Source organism: Pteronotus mesoamericanus, unplaced genomic scaffold (assembly GCF_021234165.1).
Source record: "Pteronotus mesoamericanus isolate MK-2021 breed Mesoamerican mustached bat unplaced genomic scaffold, CSHL_Meso_final contig_182, whole genome shotgun sequence".
Classification (NCBI taxonomy): Eukaryota; Metazoa; Chordata; class Mammalia; order Chiroptera; family Mormoopidae; genus Pteronotus; species Pteronotus mesoamericanus.
Genome location: NW_026555078.1, coordinates 35,720,388 through 35,745,245, shown reverse-complemented (window position 1 = coordinate 35,745,245; position 24,858 = coordinate 35,720,388). Strand labels below are relative to the sequence as shown.

General features: G+C 43.8%; 1 protein-coding gene across 1 annotated transcript in view; it reads right to left on the bottom strand.

Annotated features, from left to right (window-relative positions):
• LOC129066048 (cyclin-dependent kinase-like 1) overlaps positions 1–23,774 on the bottom strand; it is a 40,239-nt gene extending 16,465 nt beyond the window's left edge. The window contains 3 exon segments of the mRNA XM_054567587.1: positions 5,212–5,333; positions 22,715–23,000; positions 23,627–23,774. Coding sequence (XP_054423562.1) covers positions 5,212–5,333; positions 22,715–22,882 — 290 coding nt within the window. The 5' untranslated portion in view covers positions 22,883–23,000; positions 23,627–23,774.
• Between the last annotated feature and the right edge of the window lie 1,084 nt (positions 23,775–24,858).

Sequence of the window (24,858 nt, the reverse complement as noted above, 5' to 3'; positions counted from 1 at the left end):
GCAGGAAGTGAGAACACTGAGCAAGGACACTCGCTTTATTTTCTGCCCCAAACCTAGGTGGGAGGGGCTCAGCAAGGCACGTCTTCATTCCCTGAGTAGCTGGGTGGTCTTTCCTGGGGTCTTCAGGTCAGTGGCCTCACTGAGAGCTCCGACCGTTCCTCCGAAGCCCACTGGGTTGTCTCTCAGCTCAGCAGAGGGGCTCCTTCTGGGGCGAGTGCAATGGAATCCTTCTTCCACTAGTAGGAAGAGGTGGGGGAGGAATGTGCTCCGGAGTCCTCCACCAGCGTGACCCCATGGCCTTCTTCCTGCCTGCTTTGGGAATCTAGTTTCACCCCCAGGAACATAAGGGGATCCCAACTGCGTGACTCCACGGAGAGATGAGGCTCAGGGGTTGGGATATTATTAGAAATGCCTGTCATCTAGAATTCTGTGTGACTGTGCCATTTTTTTAAAGGATTGGAGAGGGATGTGCTTGGCCAAAATAAGTAAGTAAACCCAGAAAGAGAAAGACAGGAAATCCAGGAGGTAGTGAGTCCAACCATAGAGAAACGCAGTAGGATTCCAAGGATGACAGCAAAAGAAAGTCCCAGGAAGACAGCTGGATAACAGGCTCCGGGCACAGCAAGCCAGCGAGAGGGAGAATGGGCTTCTAAAGGCAGGAAGGTACCCCAGAAAAGGAATGAATGGATTATCTGATGTGATTATCCTGTGGAAAAGTATATTGAGATGCTATTAGAGTGAGAACAGTTAGTAATAGGGTTAAAGAATATAATTTTTAAATATCTTATTTATTTATTCAGAGAGAGGAGAAGGTAGGAAGAAAGAGAGGAAGTGAAAAATGGATGCTTCTAGAGAAACGTCGATTGGCTGCCTCTCGCACATACCACAGCTGAGGACCAGGTCCGCAACCCAGGCACGTGCCCTGACTGGGAATCAAACAAGTGACCTTTTATTTCACAGAACAATATCCATCCAACTGAGCCATGCCGGCCAGGTCAGATTAAAGAATATTAAGCAAATTTAAAAGGCAAGGCAAATATTAATTTGTGGAAAAAGTACAAAAGGAAACCCTAGTATGGTAAAATATTCAGCTCTAAGTAATATTTACATAGTTATAACAGTTGGAACAGTGAATATGGAATTAAAAAAACTTTAATGTAATGATTTTGGGGGCATAGAAAGGGTAAACAGAGGGAATAATGGTGTAAGAAAGCAAAATTCTTATCTATCATAATAGGAAGTCTATAGATAACATCTAAATTGATAAAATCAAGAAATAGTGGTACATCATTCCTTTTATATTATATTATATTGCTGGATTTGATTTGTTAATAATAATTTTGCTATAGATTTTTACAACTATGTTCATGAGCAATATTTGTCTTTCATTTTCTTTTCTTGAAATGTCCTCATCTGGTTTTGGTACTAGGGTATAGTGCCCTCATAAAACGATTTGGGAAATGTTTCTTCCTCCTGTATTTTCTGAAGGAGTGTGTGTAGGGTTGCCATTATTTCTGCTTTATATGTTTGATGGAATTCATTCTTCAAACATTTTAATAATAAAAACCAATAGCACAACTATAAATCTACCACATGGCTGGTAAGGTAAATTGGTTTAGTTTGGCAAACCATACGACCCAATAATCCCTTTTTGAGAGCTTCTAAGGCAAAAGTGCAAAAGAAGAAACATCTATTGCAGGGAAAGTTTGATAGCAGAAACACTTATCAGACCAAACACTGAAAATAGCCTAAATATCAACAATGGAGGAATAGTTAGATAGTAATGTAACTACATGTACAATCTTATAGTTATTAATAGCAGATCTAAAGATTATATTATGACATAAATAGAAATGTATATGAAAGACTATTAAGTGAACAGCAGAATTGAGCGGGGAAAGGTCATCTCACCACAGCAACTCAAAGAATGTGGTGTTTTGTTTGGAAAAGCAGCCAGCAGGTTGACCGCTTTGACAATGGTCTCAGGCTTGCAGACACAGACTATTTTGTGAGCGCACTAAGGCAGTATCCATTTCAAAGGGGTAGGTGAACATTAAATAAATTTAACAGCATGATATGTAAAACCCGAATGCCAATTTATTCATCCTGTTGAAATCCTGAGTACCAGCTTATGCTCTCTTTGTAGACAATTCCATAAAGAAAGTCAAGTTATAATCAGATGGTGTTTGGTGAGTAAAATATTGGGATAAGGGACAGTAGCTATGTGACTGGTTACTGTCAATAGTCTGTGACAGCTTAGGCATACCTATCTCCAAATAATGAGGGTCTTGTCATTAGATAAAACATGCAATCACTAGTCAACTCAAACAATATCTTTAAGATTGCTCATAGGAACCCTGGACAGGTAGCTCAGTTGGTTAGAGCATTGACCTGATACACCAAGGTTATGGGTTTGATCCCAGGTCAGGACACATGAAAAGAACCACTGAATGCATCAATGATAGAATAACAAATCGATGTTTCTCTCTCTCACTCTCTTTCTTTCTTTCTCGCTCTCTCAATAAATAAAAAATTTTTGTAAAGATAGGTATCACAAAGGTCATATTTGAGCTATATCTGAAGGACAAGCAGGATTTTGCTAGGGAGAGTAGCAAAGGTAGGACAACCCAAGATGTGAGAAAACAGCACATCCTAAATCCTAGAATGCAAATTATTCCCGCAGCATGGGAAACTGGTGGGAATGGGGTGATCCTGCAGAGTGCCTATGGTGATCACGGGGTGTTCTGGCAGTAAGTGCGCAAACCTAAGGAGGACTCAGCCTGGCACCACGCAGGGAAAACACCAGCATTCGCACATTATCCTTTGTGGACAGCATCTAACAGATCAAATATGAAACTAAAGAAGAACCATTCTGGGACATTAGATCATCAGCTCATAGCATGATAGAGCTTGAAGTTCCCCTTCACTTCACCTGGTACTAAACTCTCATTTTCCCAGGTGGGGACACCTGGAGACAACCTGCCAAAGGTCACACAGATTATGGTGACCCACTTTTACTAGAATGTACTTACAAATAACCCACGTCCATAGGAAAACATGTTCGTCTTTTCTGGAGCATATAAAATATATTTTAGCCAGTAGAGATGAAAAAAAAATCAGCTTTTAAAACTATGCTCTGGCTTGGGGGCTCAATTGGTCCTATACACAAAAAGGCTGCAGGTTCAGTTCTCAGTCAGGGCACATGTAGATTGGGGGTTCAATCCCAGGTTGGGGCACATACAGGAGGCAACAGATTGATGTTTCTCTCTCTGTCTGCATCCCTCTCTCTCTCAAATCAATAAACACATCCTCGGATTAGGATTAAAAAACGAACAAACTCTAATCACTCCTTGTCCTATCTTTTTTTCTTCTCAAGCTATATGCCAAAAAAGAACTGACTCCTTATTGCTTTCAAACCCCTACTAACCAGTGTTTTCAAGTGACTCAATCTAATATGATTAATCAAACTTCCTGCAACACCTTGTACATAGCCACAGGTAACTTATACTCATAAATTTCATTGAAGTGTCACTTCCAAGCTGTCAAAAGAGCAAATATCAACATACTAAAGGTTTTCTCCCTTGAATGCATAATTTCTCCACATCAATGACTTCCTGAAGGGAGGTGTCTGTTTTCTTGGCTCCCTCTGGTTGTGTAAATTAACATGAAAAACCTATGCCATGGTCAAACTACAAGTCACTTTAATCCCATTTGCCTGGAGGTTCAGGCAGATAATATATAACCACAATTACATGACAGAGCAAGCTCTTGGCCAAGGCTTGACAGCATTGTTAAAAGAGCCTCAGCCTCCAGCCACTGAGTATGAATGTGATCAAGATGGGGCATCATTCCATCACTCTGATTTACAATGCACTATGCATATTGTCCCTAGCCAAGGTTGGGCTCCCAGAAACAGAGCAAAAGGAAAGGATGGAATATTCTTTACTGCTTAAATTCTCTTAAATCTCACTGTTCAACCCAAAGGCCACCTCCTCCAAGAAGTCTTCCTTGACTGACCTGTTTTGAATCATATTTCCCAGGGCCTGTTAATTATTCTACCCTCTCCTTCTGGTCACAATGATTGGCCTCAAGGATAGTTGCATCACCTGAGCTGAACCAATCAGAGTCTTCCACGGTACTTTATATGCAGATGCTACCTTCTTCTAGAACTTCCTTTCTTCTAGAATGGCTACACAGGTTGATAAAAGTCTGTGGTCATGCTTTCTATCATATTTTTTCCCTTCCTTACTCTTTGCATCCCACATCTCTCTCTCTCTCTCTCTCTCTCTCTCTCTCTCTCTCTCTCTCGTGCACGAGCGCGCGCGCACACACACACACAGACATACACACCCTCCAAAATTCACCTTATAAGGGACACTTGCCTGCCAGGTAGAATGAAGTCAACATAAAGAATAGTTGAGAGAGAGAGAACAGCCACCGCCTATCACACTCTACCTTAAGACATTCGGCGGAGGAGTGGGCAGGAGCCAAACTCCAGCCTGCATTCTGCTTGCCTTGGCAAGGGGCTACCCTCAGCCAGAGGAAGGAATCCCCCATTTTCTTCCAAACAAAGACTCTGCCTGCTTACTAAGCCTTTTTCTAATGCACATAGAAGAGTTGCCTATGCTAGAGAGATGTGATGAGATTGGTGAAGCCTTTAAAGTCACCCCCCAACCTCCCCACCCCAATCCTTCCTAGCTACAGCCACCAACACATTCCTTTTTCACCCATCCTTGCTTCAGCTGGGTTTTTGTCACTTGTAACCAAAGAAGTCCAGGCCAAGACAGCAGAACAGACACCCGGATTGCTTTGGATGAAGCCACCTGTTCATTTCAGCTGTAAACTTCCTATTAGCCATTGTCTTTGGAATCTTCTTTTCAATCTCCAAGTCCTTACACTTCCCTAATCAGAATAACAAATACCCCTCCTTTTCTTTCTTAGAGACTCAGGGAGCTTCAATACAAAGATAATACACCGAAGAAATCAAGTTCAACCTAATAATGCTGCCATTGCTTTCTTCGCGAACATGGTTCTTTGTTACGGTCCCTTTCCCAGCGTTTTTGGTCTCCCCCTCTGTCAACCCCAGCAGCAGAGTGTGCTGTCCAAACACTGGCTGCTCCTGTCTGATCTGAAAAAGGGTCATTGCTCATTTTCCCGCACAAAGGCTGGTGTATTTTGTGGTGTTTTGCTTGTCAGGGATGGATCACTCACCCTCTTTGGTATTTGTCCAATTCATGGAGAACCGTGTGGTCACAGTACTCAAACACCAGGTGAAGCCTCCGCTTCCTCCGGAAGACTTCAATCAGGTTGACAAGGTTGGGGTGCTTGAGTTGCTGAAAACATAAAAAGCAAGGTGCTAAATGTGACTTGTGAAAGACAGCTTTCTCTAGTTTTGATCCAATAAAAGGAAAGTGGTTTGTCCTTTAAGAACTGCGCTGTCTTGGTTGAAGTAGGCTGTAAACAGTATTACCTTACTTGTCTTTGTGAGCTGTTTGTTAACAACTTGTAAGTGAAAAGCAATTATAACCCAGATGGTTGGTGAAGGCAGAGAGAGATATGAGAAGGCTGGAAAAGAAAGGAGAATGAAGAGCAGGGAAAGATTTTTAGTTAATACAAACTCATCCTTTAAGGCTCAGATGAAATGTCCCCTCCTAGGGAGGTCTCCCCTGATCTCCCCAGACTGGTTCAATGCCCCCGTAAGGCTGATAGCTCCGCTGCAGTGTGTGTCCTTCAGCATCTTTTGTATTTACTATGTAATTACAAAGTAAGGATTACTCAGTTGATTGTTCAGCGTCCTCTGCTGTCGACAGGTATAATAGATACAATCAATAGAATGTAAGAACCGTGATATCCGGGCTTGCATTCTCGTTTACTTAAAATGATGTTGTTGAATCCCTAGCATGGCGCCTCACACGTAATAGGCACTCAGTAATTATTTGTGAATAAAAAAAGTACATCACATTTCCTAGGTTGATGAAACATCTTAACACAGGAAAATGAGGAAGATTCTTCAATCTGATACACCTGAAGGTGTGTATCTAGAACACAGACCAGGGCAGAGGAAGGAAGATGGCAAGAAAGGCCCTGTTCAGAGATATTTTGTTATTAGAGTTATGGTGATGGACTGGAGGGGAAGGCGGAGGGGAGGGAGGCATCAGGAATGACCAAAGGCGCCCCGCCCAGGCGCGGGGAAACTCTGAGGGACTGCAGGGACACAATTGCTAAGACTTTAATCAGGGGTGCTTTTGAATGACGTGCAGTTGGCTTATGCAATAGCAGTGGCACATGAGTAATATGGGGCAATGGTAATTAAGGGGATTATTGAATGAGCTGGCTTTTGTTAACACATTTAGGTCATTGAGAAAAGAAAAGAGAAAATGATAGATAGGTTTCAGTTAGCTGCCCATCAACTGTGGGAGTCAGAAGGCCACTGTGGCATTATTTAAAGAGACATTTCCTGTAGACACAGGATAGACTGTGCTAAAATCAGACTCAGAACTTAATTTTTAAGAGTAGTAGAGATACCTCTGGCCGGTGTGGCTCAGTTGTTTGGAGTGTCATCCTGCAAGTCAAAGGGCTGCAGGTTCAATTCCCATTCAGGGCACATGCCTGGTCAGGACGCATACGGAAGGCAACTGATCAATGTTTACCACATTAATGTCTCTCTCCCTCTCTCTCCCTTCCTTCTTCTCTTTCTAAAATCAATGAGCATATCCTTGAGTGAGGATTAAAAAAAAAAAAAAGGAGCAGAGATACAAAAGAGACAGTGTAGACCTTCAACAGGTCCCTTCTGTCAAAGTCAGGGCTCTGATGAGAAATGCGAGGGACCCAGAGGCCTGGGATAGGGACATTTAGAGGGATGAGGCTGAGAATCTTAACCCTTAAATTTCTCTGAACCCTCTGGGCTGGGAGAAGTAGCCTCTGCCCCTTTGCCAAAGGTGAAATGCTTCCTCTCACACGGAGACCTGAAAATCACTCAATGGGGCAGAGGCCTCCTGACTCGATCCAGCCTCCTCCCAGCCCACAGCCCTGACCTAGCACGAGGCTGTAACTGCCTGAGCATGGCATACAGCTCTTGCTCCAGGAGGAGAGAAGTATCCTCAAAGAATTATAAGACCTGGCTCATACATACCAGCAGGGACTTTGGGGGTGTTGGGCCATGGCAGGGGAGAAATATAAGGCTGGACAGGGTGAAATTCATTGGCATGGCAGCACTGTCCTGTGACTTGGGACTTAATTCCGACAAGGACACCTGTTAAGTCCCTAACAGAGACTGAGCCCCCTTACCTTGGGACATCATGTGATTCTGTGACCCAGAGCTGCTCCTGTGGATTGGGTCATAAAGACAGACTGTCATTAGGCTGCCAGGGTGCACCAGCAATCCACCAAACTACGAAAACTATACATTTGTGGTCAGGCTCAAGAAGGTCTGGGGGCGACAAGCAAGTTACAAAAAGAGGTGGCCTGTTCTCCCATGTCATCTACTCTGTTGCACTGTCATCCCTCCTCCATACATCCCTGTATGGTTCCATGAGAGTTTCCTATAATGGGGGAGAAAAACCCCAAGTCCAGCTCACAGACGGATCAGCTCATTATGTTGGCACTAGTTGCAGTTGGTCTGCAACCATACCATAGCCCACTTGGCAGAGGCCTTGAAGGACAACGATGAAAGGGAAAGCTCCCACTGAGCAGAGCTCCAAGCAGTGCTCTTGATGGTCCACTTCGTGTGAAGAAGAAAGGACCTGGGATAAGCATGGACCTATGGGTAGTGGCAAAATAGTTTGTCTTGTTGATTTAAGTCTGGAAGGAGCAAGGTTGAAAGAACATTCGGAGAAGAAACATAACACATCCTTGTGGGAGTGGGCACAGAGCTTGAGGACTTAATTCCGACCAATGCCCACCTCCTACGAATGCCCACCAGAGAACAGCTACTGCAGAGGAAGCACTGAGCAACCAGACAGAGGATGTCTTTTCTGGTGGGTGTCAGCCTGCTCTGTCCTTGGCCACCCTGGTGCTCGTGTAATTGATCCATGAACAGGATGGCCATGGTTGCAGGGATAGGGGGAGGCATGGCCCAGCAACACCAGTTCCCTCCCTCCAAGGCTGATCTGGCTACTGCTGTTGCTGAGTACCTAACCTGCCAGTAGCAAAATATGATACTTAGGTACTGACAGGCCGTGTGCTTTAAGGAGACCAGCTGCTACACGGAGGGGGGTTGCGATTTGTCCTTACTGGGACTGATACTTACTTGAGATATGGGGTTTGCCTTTCCTGCCAGCCCCACAATCAAGGGCTTTCCTGCCAGCCCCATTCTCAAGGGAGAATGTCTGCTTTAGCAGTATGGGAGTCCACACGACATCAGACCAAGAGGCCCATTTTACAGCAAAGGAGGCGTGACGATTAGCACATGGCTATGGAATCCATCGGTTCTACGATAAACCTCATCATCACCTACAGCCAGCCAGCCTGGTGGAATGATGGAATCTGTACGCAAGCCCTTTGAGGACACATGCATTGAACTAGCAGCCACAATGCGGTGTTGAGTCTTTATTTCAGTAGCTAATCTGTGGGGCTGGGAACCAGGAGCGGAAGTAGGACTGGACTCTCTCAACATCCCTCCCAACGGTCCACTTACAGGAATCATGCTTCCTATCCCCAATATTCTCTCAAATTTCCAGGGCTCCATTTGTACATTATTAGCCATTGGAAAAACCCAAATGTTCGTTAGTAGGTGAGTAGTTAAATAAACTACAGGACGTTATAGTCCATTCAAATGATAAAGTAGTATGCGGCTGTTAAAAAGAAGGCATCCTTGACTGATGTGGGTCAGTGGGCTGGGCATTGTCCCACAAAGCAACAGGTCACCTGGTTTGACTCCCGGTCAGGGAACATGCCTGGTTGTGGGTTCAGTTTCCAGTCAGGGCGTGTGCAAGAGGCAACCAATAGATGTTTCTCTCCCTCCTTCTTTCCCTCCCTTCCCCAGTTTCTAAAAATAAAGAAACAAAATCTTAAAAAAAAAAAAAGAAAGAAAAAGAAAAGCAGGCATATCTATATGTGCTGACTTGGAAAGAAGTTCAAGGTATGATGTTAAATGTAAAAAAGGAAATTACAGAATAGTATATTCAATATGGTAGCATTTGTATCTGTTTTTAAGAAGGAAATTTATGTCCTTGTACAACACAGAAGTCTTCTGGAATGATGTACGAGAGACAGCGGGGGGATGGGAAAGGAGAGTGAAGGCCAATGTAGGTTTCCTTTTTCACTTTACATTTCTCTGCACATTCAGTCTTCTTCTTACATAAGCATGTAGTACTTTCTCATACAAATATCTTTTAAGTGATTGCATAGGTCTCTTCACTGTATTGTCTAACCAAGATAGATATTTTAAAGTCAGTTTCAGAGAGTTAATACATCAGCTGTGGGGAAGGAAAAGCTATTTTCATTATTTAAAAGCTATTTAATTATTACCACCATCTCCAGCCTAGAGGGAAATATTCCACACTCATTATGGAGTTGCTGAGGAATCATCCTTTAACACTCTCTTTTGGGAAAGGAAAGGTGCTTAATCCCACATTTCCTCCAAATGCCAAGAACCCTCATGGTAAACACCCTGGCTAATGTTTTGTTCCAGGGAGGACGAGAGAAGGAAAGGGAGGGACATATGGAGTGGAGGAGTAACGAAAAAGCTGGAACCAGGGGTGGAAGGTGGAGGAGGGCCTGGTGCTTATTTATTTTGGGTTTACTGTAGATGGGATAGGATGTTCCCGGGGGGTCCTCTGGCCAGAGCCGTGGGCTGTGATCTCTTCTGGATCCCCTCCTGGACCCAGCACTGGCTAAGAATGTGCACAGTGGATGCTCAGTCCACTTTACTGTGATTTATCAAGTGTATGAAAAGCACCGGGAAAGAAGCAATAGTACAAATGTGATCAAAATGAAAATTAACAATGACACAGCCAAAAATGAACGCAGCAATGTACTGATCATTATAAAACACATAGCTTGGTTTTTTACGTATGATTGATACCATCCATTGATTTAGAAACCCACCTTTCGTTAGTCTAACAAAAAAAGGAATGGAGTTCAAAGATTTTCAACCAGGCAATTGCATCCAACAGTATTTTTACAGTGCTTCTAAAGTTAATAAGTAATAAAGAAGGTTAATAATTAGCAAGAAAATATGCCCGTTGAAAGCAAATTTGTGGCCTAAAACATCAATCCTGCCAAATAAAAAGGTAAATGAAAACATTAAAAAAATTTAAAGTGAAAGACATGAGCCTGGCCCATTTAAAAAAAATTCCATTTCATATAAAAAGTACTACCTTCTGCCCTGGCTGGTAGCTCAGTTGGTTAAAGTGTCACCCTAGTATGCCAAGGTTGTGGGTTTGATCCCCAGTCAGGGCACATGCAAGAAGCAACCAGTGAGTGCATAAATAAGTAGAACAACAAATTGATCTCTCTCTCAAATCAATTTTTTAAAAAGTACTACCTTCTAGTGTGGTTTATAATAACTATGCAAAGTGGGACAAAAGCAGGTTTACAGTTGTGAGTATGCAAAACAGTTTATTCTTGTATTATTGGTTATTAATTATTATATTATTTTCCTTACAAACTGTAAACTTAACTTTTGCCCAACCCTGTATGTAACACAGGTTGTCTACCTATCAATTTCATTTGTCAGAAATAAAAATAATTTAAATGGAAAAAAAAAGTTATAGCAAAATTTATTTTTATCAGTGTGTATCATAAAATCCCTTATTCTGCCTCCTCCTGCTTTATGGTATTTTATTTTCTAGATCCTATGGTGTGTGGCAGGATGTGCAGAGGAGAATTTAGGGTGGACGTGGTGTGTGCTTAATCTCACACATGGCAAGCTGGGTGTCTTTAAGAGGGTAATGAACCAGCTTGTTGATTTCTGCTTCTTTTGTTCTTGAAATATTTGTGTGGCAGCTTTATTACTTAGGAGTTCACTACACAGCAGGAATACAATCTTTCTAGATAAATACATTATGAGCTAAGGCAAAAAAAAACTTCTAATAAACAAACAAAACAGTCTGTTACTATTTGCAGTTAGTATGTTATCTTAAAAAAATAAAATTAAACAGGTCTCCACTTGTTGAATAAACAAGGAGGGATGGTGATAAGGAGACTGTTTGGTTTCTGTCACTGTGGGCAAGGGAATGGTCTGCTTGCCTTTCAAGCTGTTGACAACCAGTTTCCACAAACTGCCAGCACCTATCTATGTGCTGGTAACAGCCAGCCAGGGGCCAGAGCTGCCATTCTCTAATGACAATATCTGCATGTCATGAAAGCTGTATAATCTCAAGGCCCCCAGTGAAGCTTGCAGGAAAGCACTGTCAGCAGATGTGTTTTGTTTAGCTTGAATGGTGTTTAAAAATTTTTTTTAAATTACTTGTCGATGTTTTAAAGTCAGATTTCATTGTCACTAAAAGGAACTGGGCTCCTTGAAGGAATGGCTGATTGCATAGCTGGGGCAGGATGCACATAAGACATTTTTTTGTGCACATCGTAAAGAGGTGCTTAAGGAATCATGGGCATCTGCCAAAGGACCTGGAGCCAGGGAGCCCCACGTGAACAAATGTGTACAATCTGGGAATCAAAAAGAATAACGACAGTGATGGTTTCTAACATGTTGAAAAAAATTCACGAATTCAGAATGATGCTAGGAAATATATGTATGAGGTGTGGGGAGGGGGGAAGAGGAGCAAAGGAAAACTCTTTTTTTTACCCCAAAATTGTAACTAATGGATACAGTAGAAAGAATTGTTAAAAGTCACCATTTTACCTCTTCTTGTAATTGATTGAGGCAAGCATCATTGGGTAAAATTTACTGGGGAACAAGGTAGCCACATAGTTTCAGATTATAACCCCACAGGTTACTTACTAATTACCGAGGGGAAAATGCTTCTTTATAATTGAGAAATAGAGCAGACCCATCTCAACCATGAGATGAAGACTGCGAGCAGTAATTATGGGACAAACTGACATCATGTAGCTCCTGAGAACTAGTGGGACGGGCACGCCCTCACCCAGGCGGTGAGCCTGCTGAAACCATTTATCCTGTCTCAAGTCACGTGGAAACAGCCATGCAACCTATGTTGAGAGGCACATTCTGCAAAACTATTGGCCTAGATGCCATACCATGAAAGACCAAAATAAGAACTAAACAGGTAGGGAACTCTTTTAGATTAAAAGTATGCTAAAGAGATATGACAACTAAATGCAATGTATGATCATTGATTTGATCCTGGATTTTGAAATATATATTGTATATCAAATTATATATTTATAGTTATGCACTGTATGTTAGATTATAATGCATCAATGATAAATTTCTTGAGTGTAGAAGTCATATTGCAGTTACATAGAAGAATGTCTTTGTTCTAGGAGATTCATACTGCATACTTAGGAAAATAATTCAGCCAAAAGAAGTGTAAATAAGTGTGTGTGTGTGTGTGTGTGTGTGTGTGAGAGAGAGAGAGAGAGAGACAGAAACAGAACAAAAATAAAGACTTCTAACATATGATTAATGAGTCTAGATAAGCATATAGGTATTCGTTGTATTATTCTTTCCACTTCTATATATTTTGAAAATGCTTTCAAAACAAAAACTAATAGGGAAAAACCCAGGAGATTTTACATAAAATTCAGTCTTTCAAGAAAGACTGAAAACCTAGCCCCTGGCTTGCAGTCTGTGGAGCCAGGGAGCAGCCACCCACTTTACGAGAGGCATGAGGTCCCCAGTTTGCCCCAGTCTCCAGCTCTGTCTCGTCTCGCATTCAGCCTGCTTCACTCATTTATGTGATCAGTGTGGTTCGTAATCTCTTAAGCCATAACAGAGAATGCTGAACATAGCTAAAATCATTTACAGAAATGTTACTAATGCATTTCAACCAGCCACCCAAACAATTTGAAGAGACGGGACATAGAAATTAGCATCAAATGACAACAGCGGGACTGAAGTCTTAAAGAAGTCACAGAATTTTCCATTGAGAGTTTTATTGAGTTGAGAAATATTATTCAACTAATATTGGGGAAGCAGAAGCCTTTAAAAATTATGAAAGCTCTAATTAGATTCTAATGCTAGGGAGCATTTACATGGTACTCTGTTAGCGTTTAGTGGAATAGGGTCTTGGTATAAGAGCACATGGAATTAAGCACTTAATAAGTGCCTTGGATAACCAGGGACCTTGACAGTCATACTTCCCATTGCACATTACCATCACCAGGGTAGTAATTTGTCCAGCAGCATTTCTGGGCTGACATCTTAGAGCAGGGAACCTCTTAGGGGAGCCGGCAAACCGCTTCACCTTCAGCCCCTCCCTTTGGAATTAGCACCCGGTTTATATCCCACCTTTGTGCCTTCCCACCTGCGGGTTTCTCTCTCCTGTGCTACTGCTCTTTTTTTATTGAACTTGTTGGGATGCCATTGCTTAATAAAGTTCTATGTTATAGGTGTACAGTTCTGTAATACATCATCTGTATATTGAATTGTGTGTTCACCACCCTAAGTTATTTATCCCCCTTTACCCTCTCCTATCCCGCCCTTCCCTCTGATAATCACCATACTGTTGTCTGTGTCTATGAGCTCTGTTCTGTTTTTTTCTTAATCCCTTCACATTTTTTACCCAGCCCCCAGCACCTCTCCCCTCTGACAGCTGTCATTTTGTTCGCTGTATCTAAGTCTGTTTCTATTTTGTTTATTAGTTGATTTTGTTCATTAGATTCCACATATAAGTGAAATCATATGGTTCTTGTTTTTCTATGACTGGCTTATTACACTTAGCGTAATACTCTCAGCATCCATCCAGGCTGTCCCAAAAGGTAAAAATGTTCTTCTTTTTTTACAGCCAAGTAGTATTCCATTGTACAAATGTACCACAGCTTTTTATCCACTCATCTACTGAAGGGCACTTGGGCTGTTTCCAAATCTTGGCGATTGTAAATAATGCTGCAATGAACATAGGATAGCACAGATTCTTTCGAATTAGTGTTTTGGGTTTCTTCAGATAAATTTCCAGAAGTGGAATCACTGGGTCATAAGGTAGTTCCATTTCTAATTTTTTGAGGTAACTCCATACTGCTTCCTGCAGTGGCTGTGCAGTCTACTTGCTGTTCTTTTTGACCCTCTACTTCCCTGCCTTTGGAGCCTTAAGGTGGCTTAACTGCCAATAGGTGTTTGGTCCAAGAGCACTTTGCTTCCCTCAGCAAAAAAGTCAGCAAAGCAATGCCAGACAGAGACATAAATCATGGCGATGAGGTGGGCCAGGTTCCAGGAGGCACTGGAGCTTACTCAAGGTCACCCGACAGCTTTGAGCCAGATCAGGGACTGCAATTCCTAACCATGGCTCTGCTCCCCGTGCGGTCGCACGGGCACAGCCTCGCTGGAAGGCCACCAAAAGTGAGGGACGGTAGGAAAAAGGGGGATGCCCCGAGCATTCCGTGGTTATCGTTATTCATGAGCACAAAGTACACACTCAACATTCTTACCTTCCCAGCCCCTGGGAAGCTTTTTTTCATATTTGTCCCCCAAAGAAGTCTTTCTACACGTATTTTCCTAATTACCTCCCTTTGAAGTTTCTCTACCACAAATATACTGTATATCTCTGTACACAGTTTAGGAGTGATGTGCGTGTATGATATGCTCGGAGGCCTGGTGGCCCGTGAATGAGTCGTGTCCACAGTGTTCTGCTCCGAACAGCCCTGCTCAGCTGGAGACTCATGCCTATGGTTTCTTCTATGGAGTCAATCACCCCCAAGTCTGGTCTTCTTTTCCTACTGCCTTCTGTTTTTCCCAGCATGGCTGACCTTTCCAAGAACCCTGCCTTCTCAGGATGTGCCTGAAGTGGAACAGCTTCAGTTATGTCATTGTTGCCTCCAGTGATGTTTTAGAATGAATCTGCTCTAGGCCCCACTTGTTTGTCTTTCTGGAGGGTGTCTGTAGAGCTCTCCTCCAACTCCATGTTTCAAATGAGTCTATTTTTTTTTGCATCAGCCTCCTTCACTGTTCAGCTTTCACATCTGTACATAGTAATTGGGACTATGAAGGTGTGGATGGTCTTAGCCTTGGTTTCTAATGATACATCTTTGCTCTTGGTGACCTTTCTTAATTCTTCCATTGCTGCCTTCCGAGTCTTAGCCTTCTCTTGGTTTCCTGGCTGCAGTCTCCATTTGAATTATGACTGAACCAGACTAAGCAAAATCTTGAACAATTTCAATGTCTTCATTGTGTATTTCTTCTGTAGTCATAATTTCATGTCTCTTGGTGTTCAAATGCAGTCCTGCTTTGGCACTTTCTTCTTTGACTTTCATCAGCAGTCACGTCAAATCATTCCTGCTTTCTGCCAGTACAATGGTGTCATCCGCATATCTTAAGTGATGCTGTTCTCATGAAGAATGGAGAGCTTTATTGTAATGTTTATAGTAAAGTTTTTGATGGACATTTACCATCCCCCCCATGGTTATTCTTATCTTTGTTGGTGGTAAACTCTAACTTTTTGTCTTCTAAAATAAGCTACATGGTTATGGAATGTGAGTTGGAAAATACTGCTATTCCAGTAAGAATCTGCACCTAGGCACCCATGGAAACCGTGAGTGCCACAGCGCAGGCCTGGATGCAGCAAGGGTAGGGTGAACCTGAGGACCAGTCTTGGGGAGACTTCAGAGTGTGGTGAGCAGTGCTACATCATGGTTCTGACGTGTGGGACGGCAGGGTGTGGACTTGGCCAATCATTAACCATCCCCAATCCATTTGTAAAATGGGATAACAATACTTACCCTCCAAGGTTGTCTAAGTGTAATTTGTGCATTCTAGGTAAGGACACAGGGCACTTTGTTCAAGTCTACTAGGTGACCAAATGACAATATGTGATTCCTTCTCCTTGTCGTTTCTCATTTTTCTCCTCTTCTGGAGGGTGAGCTGCCACAGACAATGTCCTAGTTGCTGCTTTCAGCTCTTGATTGATGTTGGTCTGATCATCTCTAAGGCCCACTCCCATCTCCCACACTGCTGACGGTCTGCCCCGACACCGAAGAGTGACACTGTCCTGTCCTTCATCTCAGCGGCTCTGGGAGCATCTATGCTTTCCACCACTGCTGATTGGAATTCTTTGCTTCCTCTTCCAATGGTTCTACCATCTTCATTCCAAAGAGAAGGTTCAGCAACATAGTGGCTTGGGACCTCAGCAATACAATTACTCTGGGTTGGTTGGTTTGTGTTTGTTTTGAAACCACAGCTCTTTTCTTGTTGGACACTTCCCAAAGGGTCTGGGTTGGGTTCAAGTTCAGTCACATGCTTTATGCAGGAACAGTGTCCACTTCCCATTACAGGGCCTGCAATGACTCCAGCCTATCATGCCATACTTCTTGATTTAAGGTGATTTTCTTTCAGTGACTTTGTTTCCCTCTGAAATCTGGTTTCTGTCAGGACTGCCCTACCTTCCATCCAAACTATCTTTATATGCTTGAATCCCAGTCATGAAAATGGGTTGAATTCTTTCCTGTAGGGTACATGGATCATATGCAAATAGAAGATGTTGTACATGCTGGTGGAAGAAGTTCTACACCCACAGTTTGAAGCTAGCTGTGGGTCCTGCTACAGAAAGATTAAGGATAGTCTCTGTAAAGAACCTAGCAACATTCCAAATGAAATAAGCGGGAGCCTAATCTCCTAGCTGGTCTATGGATTGGTCTTTTATTATGTTATTATAGCTATGCTTTTTGCTCATGGTCCACATTAGTAAACCAGTGTCATGGCCCCAGAAATTCCCGTCCTCCAACATCATCATTTTCTCTTTACTGGGTTAATACCATCAGCATCCAAATATACTTCCGTATTAGAAACAATGGCAACAAAAACTCTCTTGACCTCACATCTTTCCACGTGTCTGCTGCCCTATTTCTCAGCTTCCTTTTATGATAAAATTCCTCAAAAGAGTTGTCTGTATCACTGTCTTCACTTTACACCTCTCATTCTCTCTTTAACTCTCTTGGATGAAACTTTTCTTTCTACCACTCCTCCCAAACAGCTCCTGGAAGATCACAAATGACCCTCACATTTTCAAAGCCAGCACTTAATCCTAAGTCTATACCAATGAGGACCTTTGACACCATTGACCACGCCCTCATCCCAGGGTGCAGGCTTTGGTACTGCTGTCTCTGTTCCCCATGGTGGCCTAGTCTCATGGCCTTAAATGTCACTACTAAGCTGATGTCTCCCAACTTCATATCTGAAACCTGGACTTTTCCCTCAATGCCAGACTTGTATATTTGATTGTCTACTTTACAGTCTCCTTGGATGCACATTCCAAATTTAACACAACCACAACAGAAGGCTTGATTTCCCTTCCCCCAATTTTGTACTTCAGCCTCTCTCTTTGTTTTTCCAGTTAGTCAGGAATGTTGGAGTCATCCTGGGTTCCTCATCCAACCACCAGACTCCCATGTGCGCTTCTCTCAGGATAACTCTAGAATCTGACGACCCCCCCTCTATCACTCTGACCCCATCGTCTCACACCTGGATCACTCCAACAGTCTTCCTCATGACCTTCCCGAGTGTGGAGCTGGAGCAGCCAGCAGCCAGAGGAACCCTTCTGGAACAGAAGACATGCCAAGGCATCCTTCTGCTCAAAATGCTCCGGTGGCGCCCATCTCATTCACAGTAAAATCCACAGTCCCTACCGTGGCCCACGGGGCCCTCATGTCTGACCCCCTTACCTCTCTACCTTCATCTCCTATAACCCTCAACCTTACTTACTCTGCTCCAGACACTCCGGAACATGCGGAGAACACATCACTTGATCCTGCTTTGGGGCCCTGGGGCCGTCCCTCTGCCTGAAACGCTTATGCCCTGGATAGCGACAGGAGTCCTCCCTTCACCTTGCCTTCCAGTCTCCCTTCAACTGGCATTCTTCAGAAAGCCTTTTCCTAACCACCCTAAATAGAAGACAAGCCCCTCCGTTACTCTCCCTGCCTTATCTCGTTTTATTTTTCACCACTCGACATATCATTATTTGTTTATTCTCAGTCTTTCTGTCTCTGTGAGAAAAGAGTCCACGAACAGCACCTGGTACATGGCAAGAGTTCTGTAAAAACTGCCAAATGAACACATGTCAACTATATTTTGCATGGGTGTTTTATCAAAGCACTAACTAAAAATACTGACTTTTTCCCTTTTTTCCCCCCACAATGTAAAATGAGTTTGGCAAACTAACAAAAACCTCATTGACACAGACAACGGTATGGTGGTTACCAGAAGGGGCGGAGGAGTGAGGAGAGGTTGAAACAAGTAAAAGGGGTCAATATATGGTGACGGAAGGAGACTAAGCTTTGGGTGGTAAGCACACACCGCGATATACAGATAATGCATTACGGAATTGTACTTTTGAAACTTATATAATCTAATCAACCAGTGTAACCCCAATAAATGTAATTTTAAAAAAAGAAAATGAGGTTGAGAAAGGGTAGGATAGTTGCTTTGAGCTCAGGTATTACAGTATGATTTTATTACTGTCACTAGAATGAACTTAATTTGTCCTTAAATAGAGTATGAGTTGACTGATTTTAATGGAAGAACTATTTATTTTTTATAAAGCCTAATTATCTAACCTGGATAAAATATAATTCAAAATTAAAACATTGAATGTTTCACTGCAGTAGGACCTCTTGGTGAAGAGTGAATTATATTTAGTTTAAGAAGTAGTTTATTAGTACAAATACTAAATTTTTCTCATAAAACTGTGTCGCCCATTTTTTCAAATGGCACAAAATAATGCTATTTGAAGTGTTTAAAATGTTCAGAAAAAAATGTTTTCTAAAAATATTAACAAAACAGATTTCTTGATAATAGTTATCATCCTCAAAAGCATTTACTAACAAGTCCTTGGCTGGTGTGGCTTAGTTGGTTGGAGTGTTGTCCTGTAAACTGAAAGGTTGCAGGTTCAATTCCCAGTCAGAGCACATACCTAGGTTGTGGGTTTGATCCCCAGTCAGGGCGCATGTGGGAGGTAACCAATCAATGTTTCTCTCTCTTTTTCCCTTCCCCTCTCCGAACTATATAAACACATCCTCGGGTGAGAATATTTTAAAAAGCAAGCAAGCATTTACCAATATATAGCGCTACATTTTCATTGTAGATGTGCTGCCTTAAAAATTACACAATCAATTACTGGACAATTCACTCCTACAATCATCCCTGCTTAAGAGGAAACAAATATTTTTAAGAGTTCAATAGCAACTATTGGGAGATAGTTGCTTTAAATTATTAAATAAACAGTTTTAAGAAGAGACAGACAAACAAGGACTTCTCTGAGGATTGACTGATGCAGGCCAAATTCTATTACAAAATCCAAGAAACCATTCAGTTCTTTTGTAGTATTAGTGTTTTGTTGTATCAAATATAGGTCCTATTAAGCAGGACATTACCTGACTTGGGGAATCTTTTTGTTCCCAGACATAGTGCTTAATTTCATGAGATTTAGGCTTCACAAAACAAATGATGTCACCATTCTCACCAATGGATAGTAAAATAAGAAAAATAAGGACAATGATATAGATACACTCACAGAATTATACACATACATTCACACACACCAGAGAAATGAATCTATACAAATGTTATTTGTAGTTATCAACTTCTCTCTCGGGAAGACTGCTTTTTTCTAAAACTGTGACTTTCCTGGTTTATAAAAAAATATTACAACGTCTTTTCTTTGATGAAGCAATGGTGATAGTTGGTAGCTGGTTTTTTTAAAAGGCTACGAACCCTATCCCAATCTGTAAAAACAAAAAAAAAATTTTTTTTAAACTATTACTGGTCTATGAAAATACAAAACATCCACAAATGACAACTTTCTAAAAACATTTCAGCTAGCTTCCCTTCTTTCTTTCTAGGAGAAAGCCCAAATCCTTAGCCTGGCATTCAAAGTCTTCTACATTTGGTCTTGAGGTGTCTTTCCAGCTTTCCTTATCACTCCGGGGGCAGCCAGGCAATCAGCACCTGTCGGTCCTCACCTGCTTTGGCTAAGGTGACTGGGGTACCTTCAGCCTTAGTCCTGCTGGCTCCTGGTTCCTGACCTTTGCAGGGGTCATTTAAACCCTCAGCTCTTTGAGGGGTGTTCAAGGAAAACCCTAGGAACTTAAACTCACTGAGTCACTGAGCTGCAACCTTCCCCTGGGTCCAAGGAACTGTTTTTTGCTTCCAGTTTGGTACTCCTCCTTCCCATGGGCCCTGAAGCTCTGCCTTCAATTCCAGTTCAGATGAGACCCTCAAACACATCCCTACCTCTCACCGATTTCCTCTTCTCAGGGGCGACAGCACGTGCCCTGGGGTCAGGCTCCAAACCCCAAAGACCACCTGGGACCAACGTGGAGCTCTGTGCTAACCGTCACATCCCAGGGCCAGGGTGTTCCCAGAAAACACTCGCACTCCCTCCCACTAGACCCTGGCTTCCTGGCCTCCCCTTGTCTATGCGACCTGCTAGCACACGGCAGGCATCTTGGTTAAGACGTTGGAGTTATCACTTGGGCTCCCTCCATACACTGCTTCCCACTCATGCACCTTTTCCTAGGACACACTATCTGCCCTGAATGCCTTCTCTCTCATTCCGTGCCTCCCTGAACATCTCAAAGTCTAGCTCAAATGTGCCTCCTAACAATTTATTTTCACTATTCAACAAACATTTAGAGGGGTCTTGCCAGGCCTGGGGACACGAGGTACATGACACAGGCCCTGCGCAGTAGGAACCCAGTCTATCCTGAGTGGGCGCCGACGGGGAATCACTTCCCTTGCACAAGGTAAGCATCTGCAAGACAGGCTGCGCAACCTGGTGTAAACATTGTTTCAGGGACTATAAGTATTTACTGAGAAAATAAATGGAAAAACATGACTTTAGTGCACAAACGGTCAGTTCATTTATTCAGCCAGTATTTATTAAGTAGCCATTATATGTTAGGAATATCAGAGAATTCTGAAAAGCTAGGGCTTAAAGAGACGGTCTCTGCAGAAGTCTAGTCCCATCACCTCATACAGATCGGGGAGTCCGTATCTGTGCCCTGACGGCGGGGTGGGGGGGGGGGGGGCGGTAAGGGAGGGGATTGCACGCTGCATGCTTTGAAATCCTGTGTGCACAACTCTCTCCTTTAGAGCAAATCAATATTCAGTTATTCAAAAGAACACATCTCACTTCCTAATTTATGGGCAATACCCACCTGTCCTCAGAACTTACTTTTTTAACCTTTTTAAAGACCCAACAAGAACATTTACTGGAGGCCCACTACGTGCCAAAGTAGGTGACACAGAGATACAGAGGCGAGGTTCCCGTCCTGGCAGAGTTCAGTTAGTTAAGGGAGCCACACCTGTAAGCGCTACAGCGCTAGAGAGCGGCGAGGGAGCACAGCAAGGCAGCCGCAGGGGGTCTTCAGAAGCAGAACAAGGGTCTCCACTAGAAGGAAATTTTCTTTTCTTCGGAGGAAAGGAACTTTGAAATGCAATGATCACTTCCTCCTCTAGGCAAGCCCGAGAAAGTGAAAAACTGCCCACCAGCCCAAAAGAAATGGTGGCAATCTCTCCCTGGGTAGAGGGTGGGGAAGGGCAGAGGGGGCCAGGGGGTGGGCTGTGCAAACACTGCTGGTCTCACCCCTTCCTAGGGGAGCACTTCGGGAAGGGGAGGGAGTTGGAAGTGTTTTTATCAGAACAGATAACATCCTGCTGGTAAAGAACATCCTCAATCCAAACAGAGAAAGTGTTCCTATTATCCACCCACTTTACCCAAAGCCTGCTGCTGCTTCCCATTCCAGGCCCTTATCCAGAGGTATCCCACATACTTAATTCCCGGGGAAAGAGGACTTTGAGAGAGGCCTGGAGACGATGGAGAAGCAGGGATAAGAGAAAATGCCGAGTGTTCCACTCGCCTCCCGTGAGGGTGCTCTTTCCTTGTCCTGTAGTCAGTCAGCATGTCAGGACGCAGACCTTAACTATTTGAAACCAAGTTAACCCCACTGCATTCATTACACGTCTACTTTGTGGTTTGGGTTTCATCTTCACAGAAATTCAGAAAAGAAACCTCTTTCCATTAGAAGGGAAAAAAAGTTTTAGCTTGTAATTAACAACCCCCCCCCCCCTTAATATCATGGTCTTCTAGGGTTAACTAAGAAACATTTTTTAAGTGATCATTTTGCTCCTTTGAGAAAAATCCTTCTTTTCAAGACAGGACATTATGATGCTCAGAGGTAGATAAATGTGAGGTTTTCAAATGTAATGAAAACCTGTCAGCTTCCTAGCAATTTGAAAAAAAGATGGATGATTAATTCTCTTAATGGACTGAGAACATCAACAGAAGATTGCCTAGGAGTTTAAAAATTATGCATGTTAACAGACCTGAGTTGTGGTATGTTCTTAAACTCTCAAAGTTGATGACTCTCAAAGAACTAGCTCTACAGGTGACATGGAAAAGAAGCTATTGGGAAGAAAAATAAAATATCTCATAGCATGTCTGAAAGTGAATACCACCTTGCCTGTATTTACATCTCTGCTTTCTAGTTCATTACATAATTGGTGATTTGTGCACAGACGTTCCATTTGTGTCAGAGGACAAAAGTCCTTGAAGGGAGGAGACGCAACTATACCTCAAGGCATTTACTTAACATAACATGCCTCCAATTTTTAGCCCCTGAAAATTCACTGAAAAGGATCCATTACCTTGAGCATGCGGACTTCTCGAAGGGCGATTTTCTTTATGACAGGGTCATCTTCTGATTCCAGAAACCTCTTGATGGCCACGATCTGGCCCGTGTCCCTGTTTCTGCATTTGAAAACAACTCCATAGGAGCCTTCACCAATTTTCCCAATTTTTTCATACTTCTCCATCACAGAGGAATAAACTTTCTTAAAATGGATCTTCACATAGTTTGAAAATGTCGCTTGTAAAACATCGGCACGAACAGACTGTACTGGAGTCCCATTCAGCAACGGCTTCACCAAGGACCTAGAACAGAACACCACCAACCTGATCAAGAATTAGGAATTAACCCACAGCTTTAAAGCCTCGCCCCTCAGCAATGGCAACGTGACCCAACGACAGCCTAGAGTTAGGTAACCCAATTTTAACCGTCTGTTTTATATACCCTGCAAGTTAAAATGTAACTCATCATCCTAAAACGAACCGAGTTGTAAGATAATCTATCTTTTAAATGTTATATTGTAGTTCACCCGATCTAAGATACATGAGCTGGCTGGAGGTCGAGGAAGGCTAAGGGGCTTCCCGGTTCTAATTTCGGGTCTGATTTCCTTGCAGCAAGAAGACACCGCCCGGCTCCCCGCGGGGGTGGCGGCGAGGCGGAGGCGGAGCGGAGACCCGGCCGACAGAGGTGCCCGCCCCGCGCCCGCGCCTCGCCACCCGCCCAGGGGTGCAGGCCTGGAGCTTGGCGAACCGCAGGCCCTGGCGAGCCGGCGCCGCGCGGGGCCACCCCTCCCGCCCGGCTGCTAACTCGCGGCCGCGGGAAGACGTAGCCAGCGCCGCCCTGGCCTCCCCCAGCGCTCCAGCCGGCGCCGCGCAGCTTCGAGAGGCGCCACGTGCAGGCCGGGCCCGTCCCTTCCCGACCCGGGACTCACGGGCCACGCTGCCGGCCGTGCCTTGCTTCCTCCTCGCCGACTCCTGCCGGGCTCCGCTCTCGGCCTGCCTGGCCCGCTATCCCTATGGGAACTGGCCCCCACCCCGGCTGTCCTGGGCGGAGCCGCCGTGCCCGGCTCCCCTGCTGGACCCGGCCGCTGTCTTTGCTGCGGGGAAGGGCCCTGGTGGGCTGTCCTCGGCCCCTGATGGAGCTGTTCGCACCCGGCGCCTGGGCCCTGCACGTACGTCCCCCGGCCGGGAGAGGATGCCTGCAAGGCTGCAAACTCTGACAGGTCGGGAAAAACACCGCAGGAGCAGAGTCTGCTGGGAAGACCTCAGCGCCACGAGACCCCCTCCCCACCCCACCTGCCTGCATCACGGACATAGAGGTTCCCGCATCGTGTAACAACTGTGATTTACTCCCCCGTGTCCTCTGCTAGCCTGTAAACGCCTTGAGGGAAGCTTCTGTGAGTGTCCTGATCGGTGGCCATAGCATCCAGTGAGTGAATGAATGAATGAAAGAAAACGGGAGAGAAAGGCAAAGACGAAGAGGAAGGTATGACCGAAACTGATCAAGGTCAGCACTTCACTCCATTAGCTTGGAGAGAGGGTGCTCCCTGACCACTGACTTCCACTACAGCCCAGGCTTCTGATGCGGAAGATGGAGGCTTTCAGGCTCCTTATTCCCATCCTTCTCCCAAATGGCCCCTACTTGCTCAGGTTTGAGCACAAAGGAGGGAAGTTAATAAACCGGGGGAAATCATGAAATAAGGCGACTTGCCACTGGGTAGACTGCCTCAATACTTGACCATCTATCTATCTATCCCATTTCATCTACCTAGCACTCAGGTGGATGTTTCCCCTGGAAGTAATACCCAAGGAGAAAAAAAATAACGTATTGTCTATAAAACAAAGACAAAATCCCGTGCCGAGCAGCATGGCACTAACCATAAATCAGGATAGGGGCCAGGTAGCAGCTGGAGCTGGCTGGAGAAGGACTGGTGGCAGCCTTGACTTGGAGCAGCATATGGTGGGGTCCAAGGGTTCACCAAAGGTCATCTGAACCTCCCAGAAATTGTGTGCAAATGTCAACCACTGATGTGTTTTCTTTCTCTATAGTTTTGCCTTTTCCAGAATGTCATGTCAATGGAGTTATATATTATGGAGCCTTTTGAGCTAAGCTTCTTTCACTTTCATAAATCTTTTGAAGTTCATCCATTTTGTTGCATTATCA